This window comes from Schistocerca nitens, chromosome 1 (genome assembly GCF_023898315.1).
Source record: "Schistocerca nitens isolate TAMUIC-IGC-003100 chromosome 1, iqSchNite1.1, whole genome shotgun sequence".
Classification (NCBI taxonomy): domain Eukaryota; kingdom Metazoa; phylum Arthropoda; class Insecta; order Orthoptera; family Acrididae; genus Schistocerca; species Schistocerca nitens.
Genome location: NC_064614.1, coordinates 1,010,737,502 through 1,010,748,667, shown reverse-complemented (window position 1 = coordinate 1,010,748,667; position 11,166 = coordinate 1,010,737,502). Strand labels below are relative to the sequence as shown.

General features: G+C 36.6%; 1 protein-coding gene across 4 annotated transcripts in view; it reads left to right on the top strand.

Moving 5' to 3' along the window:
- LOC126195664 (citramalyl-CoA lyase, mitochondrial-like) overlaps positions 1 to 11,166 on the top strand; it is a 238,862-nt gene that overhangs the window by 4,661 nt on the left and 223,035 nt on the right. For 2 of the 4 annotated variants that reach the window (XM_049934293.1, XM_049934300.1), the window contains exon 1: positions 95 to 298. The exons of 1 other annotated variant lie outside the window; for it this stretch is intronic. In XM_049934293.1, coding sequence (XP_049790250.1) covers positions 258 to 298 — 41 coding nt within the window. In that variant the 5' untranslated portion in view covers positions 95 to 257. Of the gene's footprint in view, positions 1 to 87; positions 299 to 11,166 lie in introns of those variants that run through there. One more of the 4 variants, XM_049934313.1, reaches the window with a different exon arrangement.

The window sequence follows — 11,166 nt, the reverse complement described above, 5'->3', positions numbered from 1 at the left end:
CACACTGTGTCAACAGTGTGCAACTATTCGTTGAATGCTTGTTCCGGAAAACTAGGAATGAAATTTCATTTCATCAGTGCAGTGGATTTATATCTACTTCAATTTGCTCAGAACCATGCCCAACCGAAGAGTCTTCCCTCTTCCTCGTATTTCTTAATATGTTGCACGATGTGCTATTGTTTTATTTGTATTGTAAGACTGTTCGGTTAACTGAGAAGTAAATATGAGTACTTTTTCTTTTCTCTATCTTGGCAGTTATGTTTAGGATGCCGTTGCCTATGAATGTCATTGGCGCAAGGTAGGAATCACGCTAAGGAATCAAGATTGTATGTTCGTCTCCCAATATCCTAATATTTGACGGAAACATTTAGGATTATAGCATTTTAGAAAAATTGTTAGAGATCAAACGTAACATCGACTGTGTATGATTTTCTTCTTGTAGGCGATCCAGGGAACTTTAGTATAACATAGTCCTGGTCATAATTGTTGAATGTCAAAAGTGATTTCTTTGACACCATGCATCTTGATTTAGAGAACCGCCGATATAAAATTAGCGATCAAGTACGTACCGACACTTTCTGGCTACTGCAGAACTCCGTATATATATATAATCATCGCTTCCTTATCAAACGTGTAACTGGTCACTAGCTTACTGTTGTGCATCGTGTGAAAATGTTATTGTAATTTAAGTAGTTTATACTAATTAAACCAGTCTATTTGATACCGGTAGACGAATTTGTAGGCGTACTTAACCGCATTTCTAGCCACATCTATGTTATTAAAACTTTTTCCATTCCGATGACGGGCGTATTGCGAGATGTTTTTGGGAGAATGTTTGCAGAAATTCTTTCTTCTGCGTTGTTAAATCTCATATATCCGAAGTACTATAAACAGTGGCTACAGGACCTGTGTTGCGACGACTATTTAATGTTAAAGCACGAATATTTTTCATTGATAGGGATGAAGCAATATATGCAGTCTTGCATAAACTTATTTTTCAAGCACAAACAATCTGCCAATGCCACGTTTAGCAGCATTCGTTACATATTTCTGTTTTGTATTCCTGTGTGTTGTTTTTTGTTTGGTGCCGGAAGTAAGGGGGGGGGGGCGTTATCGAAACCAGTGTTCCTGTACTATCATCCGGCCAGTGCTGCCAGTTCATCATCATTGTAAGCTCTGTGCACAATGGTGATACCTTGGGGATGCCACTGATAGTAGATTTGCAACTAAGTGCCTTGATTGCAATGATGATGATGATGATGTCGTAGTCTTTGGTACAAAGACTGATATGATGCAACACTCTATGTTACTCTTCGCATGTGCAAGCGTCTACATTTCCAATTAACTACTGCAGCCTACATTCTTATGAATCTGCTTAATGTATTCATCTTATTATCTTTCACAACTTTCCGCCAGTACTAAATTGGTGATCCCGTATTGTCCGAGAATTTGTCCTATCAACTGATCCTAGTCAGGCTGTGCCTCAAATTCATTTTCTCCCCGATCCTGTTCAGTGCCGGTACGTCCTCACAAGGGCAGAGCTTTCGTGGAAAGGAGAAAATAAGGGTACCGAGCGAGGTGGTGCAGTGGCTAGACACTGGACTCGCATTCCGGAGGACGACAGTTCAATCCCGCGTCCGGCCATCCTGATTTAGGTTTTCCGTGATTTCCCTAAATCGCTCCAGGAAAATGCCGGGATGGTTCCTTTCAAAGGGCACGGCCGACTTCTTTCCCCATCCTTCCCCAATCCGATGAGACCGATGACCTTGCTGTCACGTCTCCTTCCCCAAACAACCCAACTCAACCTCCCAACCCAACACAGAAAATAAGGTGTTATTTTGTTGGATGTCTTTCTTTCATGTAAGTTATTTAAAAGTTGGTATTGCACAGATTTTTAACAGGGTCAGAACTGGAACTCTTTCTATGGCTACTTGCAAGTTGCTATAGTATGGGTTCCCTTAACTCGATGTGAGTTACATGATCTAACAGTCTAATCTTTAGCATTCTTCTGTAGCACCACATTGCAAAAGCTTCTGTCCTTATCTATTCTGTTTATCATCCATATTTCACTTCCGTACATGACTACACTCAATACAAATACAGGAAAGATTACCTGACACTTAGATCTATGTTAACAAAGTTTTCTGCTTCAGAAAGGCTTTTCTTGTCATTGCCAGCCTACATTTAATATCCTCTCTACTGAAGCCATCATCAGTTATTTTCCTTCCCAAATAGCAAAACTCGTCTACTACTTAGTGCCTCTTTTCCTACTTTAATTCCCTCAGCATCACCTTATTTAATTTGACTACATTCCATTATCCTTATTTTGCTTTTGGTGATGTTTATCTTATATCCACCACCCGAGACACTGTCCATTCTGTTCAACTGCACTTCCGAGCACATTGCTATCACTGACAGAATTAAAGTGTCATTTTATTTCTTTTCCTGAACTTTAATTCCTTCTCCAAATTTTTGTTTGCTTTCCTTTAATGCTTGCTCAAGATACATTTAACATTGGAGGTAGACTACAACCCCTGTCACACCACCTCTCTCAGCCAGTGCTTCCCTTACAAGTCCCTCGACTCTTGTAACTCCCGTCTGGTTTGTACAAGTTGTAAATAGCATTTTGCTCCCTGTTTTATAGCCCTGCTACTCAGAATTTCAAAGAGAATATTCGAGTCAGCATTGTCAGAAGCCGCCACTAACACTAACTTTACAAGTGGTATAAATGTAGATTTGCCTTTTGTTATGCTGTCTTTTAAGAAAAGTGTGTGTGTGTGTGTGTATGTGTGTGTGTGTGTGTGTGTGTGTGAGAGAGAGAGAGAGAGAGAATCAAAAAAGATCTTCCCAGAGGTTGGCTTCTACCAGTTTTTCCATTCTTATTTAAAGAATTTGTGTTTATACATTACAACCATGACTTGTTAAACTGGTAGTTCGGTAACGTTCACACCAATTGGCAGCTGTTTTCTTTGGAATTAGAATTCTTGTATTCTTTTTGGTAGTCAGAGGGTATTTCGCCTGTCTCATACGTCTCCATGAGCATTGAAAGACCCAAGTCAAAATGGTGAATGGAACTGTTTGTGAAATTTCTGCATCACTGTTTATTTACTTATAAATTTTAATAGCTTACTGTTATTCTAAACAGACTTGATAAAGGAAACAAAGTCATTGAGACCTTTCCTGAACTGTCTAAGGCTTTTGATTCTGTGAATTGTGGAGTTCTATTATCCCAATTAGAAACTTAGGATGGAAGAGAAGTAGCACTATACTTCGTAAGTTCATATCTTCAAGACAGAAGACAGTGTGCTAAACCGTGTTGTAAGAATGAAAGTAAAATCCTAGCAGTAAAACCAGCACACACAACTCTCAACTAGGGAGTTCCCTAGGGAAGTAGTCTTGGGCCATATTGGTTTATTGTATATATTGATGATATAACACACCTGAAAAACTCAAAGCTAGTGAATTATGCTGATGGTGCATCATTTAGTAGCTGGGGCCATATTGATCCACTAGCATTACAAAGAAATAAAGAGAACTCTGAACTGATCACAGAATAACTAACAATAAATAAATTTACATTGAATGAATAAACTTAAATTGAATGAGGACAAAACTGTTGTAATGAAGTTCTTGCTGAATTATGACCAATCTAACCTCTTTCTTCAGCTGAAACAGCTGATATACATAAGATTTTGTGCATTGTGATTGACGAACATCTTACTTGGAAAGAGAATATCAGCCACATCTGTAAAAAGATTAACAATAACATTTACTTAATTACTCTAATAAATCCTCCTGTCCTTGAACAAGTATACTATGGATTAATTCAGTCGCATTTACAGTGTGGGATTGAAATTTCAGGAGGGACCCCCACAGTGTACATGGGTAGGATATTCAGGCTTCAAAAGAGAACAGTTACAATAATTGCCAATATAAGTAAATGCCAGTCCTGCAGAGATTTCTTTAAAAATTATAATATACTGTCTGTGTATTCGTTGCACATTCCGAAGACTGTTATGTTTGTAAAACAGAATGGTGAGCTAAGTGTAATATATAGACATTCATAATTACAATACACGAACCAGATGTGATTATCGTAGGATATTGCCTTGTAAAAGAGCTACAGATCACAGTCCACCTGAAACTGGAAGACAGTTCTATAATAGGTTGCCATAGCCTATATTATAGAGCACCTCCAGGAAAATTGAAACAGGTGCTACTTGAAAAATATTTATACTCACTCAAAAATTTCTGAGCTGCTTTATTGATAACTCTAGTTTTGTATACCTCAATATATTAATGGTGGTAAATGTTATATAATGTGCTATTTGATGTATATATTCATTATATGTATGAAATTATATCTTCGTAAATCTACAAAAACTGATGAATCCAAGACTGTAAAGTTTTATGGGCAAATAAATATTATTATTATTATTACTGCTACTACTATTTCTGTTATCAAGACTTGCAGGACTCCTAACCCTTAAGTGACATAGGTATGTGGGATGATTGTCAAACTTTCTGGAAGGCCTTTTCCCTCCTTGTACATTTCAGTTGTAGTGCTGGCCTCTTGCTGTGAAGCTTGGGTACCAATTGCAGATATTAAATTAGATTAGATTAGATTAGATGCAGTTTTCATTCCACAGACCCAGAAATGAGATTATTATTGTGGTGTGGAACATGTTAGAAAGTATAAAATAAGAAACGTAGAACATTTGAATGTTATGTTCACTTCCATGTTCATTTGTCAGGAGACTGTCAAGATATGTGAATACATTACAGTAAACTGGAACTGCTATATTTACAGCATTAATAAACTATCAGAATGAAACATAGCTATGCACTTTTAATAAATTTATCAGACACAAAAAGCCTAATCTTGGCTATTGTCACAAAGTGCTGTCAAAAGTGAAATCTAACAGACATTTTTACTTAAGGTGGTCTAACAATCTCAGTTAAGATATTAATTTGTGGAGTACAAGGGGGTCGACAGAAGCGTCCAATCCCACGCGTCGGCTTTGACCCGTGACGTAAGGGTGTTGTCGTGTGTGACGTCATGACGGCACAGAGTTTGGTTTGAGTGTGGCTGTCCCCAGTTCTGTTTTATCTTATTTTATTTACTTTTCTGATCTGTTCGTTCTATCTCGTGAATTTTTTTTTTAATTTAAAAACACTTATTACTTATTTTAATTATCTATTTCCTCCAATTTCTTTTTTAGTTTATTATATTTATCTTTCTGATCTGTTCGTTCTATCCCGTGAGATTTTTTTTTTTTAAAAGACAAAAAACACTAATCAGCTACTGAAGCATGTTTATCTTATATGGGTTGCAGGGGTTACGACCCCTGGGGAGGTAGGTGGGTATTCATGCATGGCTGTCTTCACTTACACGTTGTAGCTACGCAAGGCGTCTAAATTTGTTTGTATTTAGTTTGCCCCCCACCCAAAACACCCCATTTCCCGCACTTGTCCCGTTAGTGTCATTAGGCTTCTTGTGGAAAGTGTGTGTGTGTGTTTGTTTTTGTTTCCGCCATATTTGTGACGTCATGGGTCAAAGCAGACGGGCGGGATCGGACGCTTCCGTATTTCCATACAAGGAGTTGCTTACTAAAAAGTCTTTCAAACATTGTTTAAATTATGGTTTATCTGAAGTTTTTCTGACAATTTATTGAAAATGCGTGTTTCTGAATATTGGACCCAATTTTGGGGGTCTTTATGTAGATTGTTCTTATTCCTAGTAGTGATAATATTTATTGAGCTATTGGTTGGAAATAGAGACATATTACTTGCAACAAATTTCAGTAAGAAATTAAATATACTGAGAAGTGGTGGTTAGAATACCCAATTCCTTGAATAGGCTTCTACATGATGTTCTTGAATTTACACTACAATTGAGTCTTATCACACAGTTTTGCACTCTTAAAAATTTTAGCTCGGTTTGATTAGTTGTCACTGAATATTATCCCATATGACATAATAGAGTGAAAGTAATCAAAGTATGCAAGTTATTTTGTATTTATGTCTCTTACATCTGACATCATTCTCATTGTATATACAGAATTGTTTAGGCACTTCAGCAATTCTATGGGATGCCCTCCCCAAATGAATTTATTATTGGGTTATAAGCCCAGAAATTTAACGCTGTCAACCTCTTCTCTCTGTATGTCTTAATATCTTATACACAAGCTGGAAGGAAATCTCTAACAGGTTCTGGACTAACATATAGTGGGTCTTTTCAAAGTTTAATGACAGAGAATTATCTTTAAACCATTTATTAATTTCAGTGATAATTTGATTAGCAGCCATTTTTAAATCTGTATGTAAGTTGCTATTTAATGCAATGTTTGTATCTCAAACAAAACAAACTTAGCATCTGGCATTATAACAGATGAGAGGTCATTAATGTACAGAAGAAAAAGCAACAGATCCAAGATGGAACCTTGAGGAACACCACACGTAATTAATTCCCAATCAGATGAAGACTGACTGCTTACTCCATTTCGAAATGACACCATTTGTTTCCTGTTTGTTACGTAAGACTCAAACCATTTTCCTGCACTGCCATTGACACCATAATATTGTAATTTACTCAAAAGAATGCTGTGATTCACACAAAGGCTTTTGACATTTTACATAAAATGCCAGTAGCCTCTGATTATTATCAAATGAATTAAGTACATTCTCACTGTAAATGTAAATAGCACTACTTGACCTTCAGTAAAGGCATAGTAGTGCCACTGTGACATCTCGCAAACATATGATACCAGTGCGTGATTATTATTTGTCAGACTTGATAAACATTCCATGTCTATTGCCATAATTCTGGTGTGATACATTATGGTGTCTCGTAATTAATTTGCACAATGAGGAGCCTCTACCAGATCTGCGTCTCCATTGAAAACAGGCTGAGTAGAATGGTTAGTCTTAATGAGTTTGGAGTAAATGAGTCAAGCTTTGAAATGTATTTGGAAGAAATAATTGTTAAAATTTTGCACAACAGTTGTGTTCATGCAGATTATGATATAGAAAGTGATCATATGGATTCAGAAAAGACAGTGGATGATGATGATGGTGGTGGTGGTGGTGGTGGTGGTGGTGATGGAACAGAGTACAGCAAACAGGGGAAGACAATCTGAGTAAAAAACAGTCATATCAGAGCCATACATTTTTATGGCAGGGGAAACTCTTTCAAATGAAGAAAAGCACAACTATCAACTAATGTCAGAAAAAGGTAATGTAACACAGAGTTGCAGGTTCCTGGTCTGCAACTTGGGGTTAATGTCTGGTGGGGATCCAGATGTTCTACATTGGCATCTGCATACATACTCTTCAAGCCACTGTATGGTGTGTGGCAGACGGTACCATGTACCACTTCTATCCATTTCCTTCCTGTTCTGCTTGCAACTAGGGCAAGGGAAAAATGTCTGTCAATGTACCTGTATATCTCTCTAATCTTATATTCATGGTCCTTATGCAAAATGTTCATTGGCAGCAGTAGAATCATTTTGCAGTCTACCTCAAATGCTGGTTCTCTAAATTGGCTCAGTAGTGTTCCTTGAAAAGAATGATGCCTCCCCTCCAGTGATTCCCATTTGGATTTCTGAAGCATCTCTGTAATACTTGTGCATTGTTCAAACCTACTGGTACCAAATCTAGCAGGCCGCCTGTGATTTGCTCCTGTAATCTGACCTGATGTGGATCCCAATCATTTGAACAGTATTTGGCAGTGAGTTGCACTAGTCTCCTATGTGTGGTCTCCTAAAAAATCTCCCAATAAACTGAAGCCTACCCATCTCCTTTCCTCAAGCAGCACACTACTAATGCAGTACTCGAGCATTGTGGGTTTGTTTTTCCTACTTATCTGCATTAACTTACTTTTTTTCTACATTTAGATCATCACACCAACTAGAAATTTTGTCTTAAGTCTACTTTTTACTCGTGACATTTTAGATGAGATTTTACAGTGGTCTAAGAATAAAATCAATGTACTTGCAAAATAAGTCTCTTTTGCACATGATATTGATATTATACAACAGAAAGCTTTTATGGGCTTTCTTCTAGTCACACCAGTCTCCATATCTGACAGTGGATCCATAGATAATCTCTTCTCAGGGTATGGTACTGGATGTGTTATTTTTCACACTACTACCACAAAAAGTTTTTGGTCATATTGACAGCACATCTATTTTGGTACCCAGATTAAAGGACGGAAAGGGAAAAAGATAATGTGACAGCTGCAGTATCAAACACTTATAAATCTCCAGGCTGTGCTATATTTATCAATGAAATACATGTGCTTTCCTGCAGTCATTGTATATTTTGGATGTTCCTTCCAAGAAAATTGGTAAAATATGAGTTAAAGAGTGTGTGTGTGTGAGAGATAAATATCAGGACCTAATAGTTATATAATACCTTCACAGTGATCTCAAAAAAATTGGAAGTTAATATCAAAATGTGAATTTGTTCTTCAAAGTTCCCAGATGTTTTGTTTGTTTCCTGGTCATTTAAAAAAGACCAGCATATACTGTAGGATTAATAGCTGTAAGTTGGATTTCTAGATTTTTGAGAAACGTAGGAAATTCCACTTGTTTGGAACATCACTTGTATATTTTCAAATTATGGAAAGGTGCTGAGTTGCAGATTGGCTCAGCAAAAAGACTGTCACAAATAAAGCTTTCGGCCAGTAAGGCCTTTGTAAAAAATAGATGCCACACACACACATCTGACTGCAGTCTGAGGCAACTGAAGCCATACTTGTGTATTTTCTGTTTTTTCTTCTTGATTATTAATATTTTTCGTGTCATTTCCCTTTTATATGTTTAAAAACACATGTTGCAGCTAATTGAGGTGAATAAACAAAAAGTTAAGATAATATTGTAGAAATTAATAGTAAACTTTTGGAGTTTTGACAGACACCACAATATCAGTTGTTTTGCAAAATCAAATACCACTTAAGGGTTTGTTACTCTTATATTTTCTAGAAGTTTATCTTTTAATCTATGTGGACAATTTTATACTAAAATAAGTGAAAGATGCCCAACATATTTTTTGTCACTTTCAATCAATTTTCTTGTTTTGAACCACATTGAAAGTCTTTACATAGAATTTTTTACTGCTGAATGCAAGCTTTCTTTGCTGCTGTTAGAGAAAGTACAAAACTTTGGTACCATTGGTCCAAAGATAATATACAGAAATCGTAACTCACCAACAGGCAGCAGAAAATGATTTTGGAAGTAGGCCTAGTGGATTGCAAATGTGGAGTTTCTGTTGCATCAGACTGAGTAATTATCGATCATCAGAATAGTTAAATAAGACATTATTAAGAATAGTTAATTGAGTCAAGCAAACACCTTTAGAAGAAACCTGCATAGCAACAATGAGAATGAGGTAAATGACTTAATGGGATGTAAATTCTTAATTCAGTGCATTCCAAGGTCAATTTCTCTTCATCTTCAACAGCTATTTTGCTACAAAAATTGTGTAATATAACACTTACTGTGTATAATAAGCAAGAAAGAGAACTATATGTAATGGTCAGGGCAAGCACAGACATGTAACTAGTTTCATGTTATGAAATTTTGCACACTTACATTTCATGTGAGATTCAGAATTCTGAAAATAAAATCAAAATAATATGGAATGTAGTCAGAAGAGAAATGGGGAAATTGAATTAGAGAACAATATGATATTGTTGTTAAAGATAATGACCAAATGGCCTATGAACCAAGACATAGCAAGCACCATTAACAATCATATTATAAATGTAATATAGAATCTCTTTACAGTCAGCTCATAGGAAAAGCATTGCAATATGTGTGACAGTTGTATCACAAACATTCAATCAATCTGAGATTGTTCTTCTTCCCTGAAATCAGCAAAATAATGTATAACCTTAAAAGCATATAGTCACATTGTATTGGTAACATTTCAAGGAAAATATTAGAATCGCGTTATGATATAACTACTGTACAATTTGTCATCACCATACAATGAAAATAAGTAGCTCAAAAAATAAACATACACACACAGAATATGTATGTACACATTTATGAGGGTAGGACCTGTAGTTGGCTGTGACCTTAATCAAGGAACTATCCTAGCATTTGTATGTACTGATTTGGAAAAACCTAAATCAGGATGACCGGGCAGGGCAAACTCCATCCGCACAAATATGTGGTCAGTGCCCTAACAACTGCACCACCTCATTTGCTTGGTCCGTATTGTACTATGTTCTTCAATATAAACTCGGGTTTGCTCTTCTTTGCTGGACAAATAAAGGACAATCGCTGGTGACTCTAGAATCATGAAATTACTGTTGTGCTGCTTAAAACCAGTCTGTTCGGTAAACTGACTACATGCCCGTAGACATGCCACTATTCCCTAAGCATGTCTTTATGTCTTCCCGTTGGGAAGGAAATACTAAGCAACATCCCCCCATGTTGAGTGAGATGGTGAACTCAGGAGAACAAAATGACATTACTATCATGCTGTAACTTCAGGTGCAACATAAGCCATGCACGAGGCTTATGACAATGTGTTAACTTGAGAAGACTTACGTTAATGCTGAATAGGTTGCTAGAAAGTAACTGGTCACTTGTTATCCAAAGATTATACCAGAAACTAGCACGAGGTGGTGTAAGGGCAGTGAGGTTAGTAGTGTCCACAGAAATAAATGAACAACTCAGTAATAATATTGTAAGCAGCACAGAAATAGGAACGAAAACTTAAATATAAACCTACATACAAAAATTCAAAAAAATAAACACAATACCACATAATACTTACAAGGTTCAATTAGGGCTGGTAGAAAGGAGAAGGAAGGATAATAGGGATAGAGGAGGAGGAGGAGAATGGGAGGGAGGAGGTGGGCAGCATACTAGGAGAATAACAAACCATTCACAATAAAAGATTCGTACAGAGAACAAAGACCATAAAGAAACAAGTTTGTCCTAACTGCTAGATGACAATCTCACAAGTGGGCTGGTAGATAAAGGATGGAAACAGGGATGAGGAGAGGGATTTATATTACATAAATGGGGCCAGTACACCAACGAAATATTTCTTACATCAATGAATTTTCTAGTAATGTAGGTATCTGTAAGCCATTTATGCATTTCCATTTAACACTAAACATCTTTATGTAATAGAGTAACTGCAAATAGG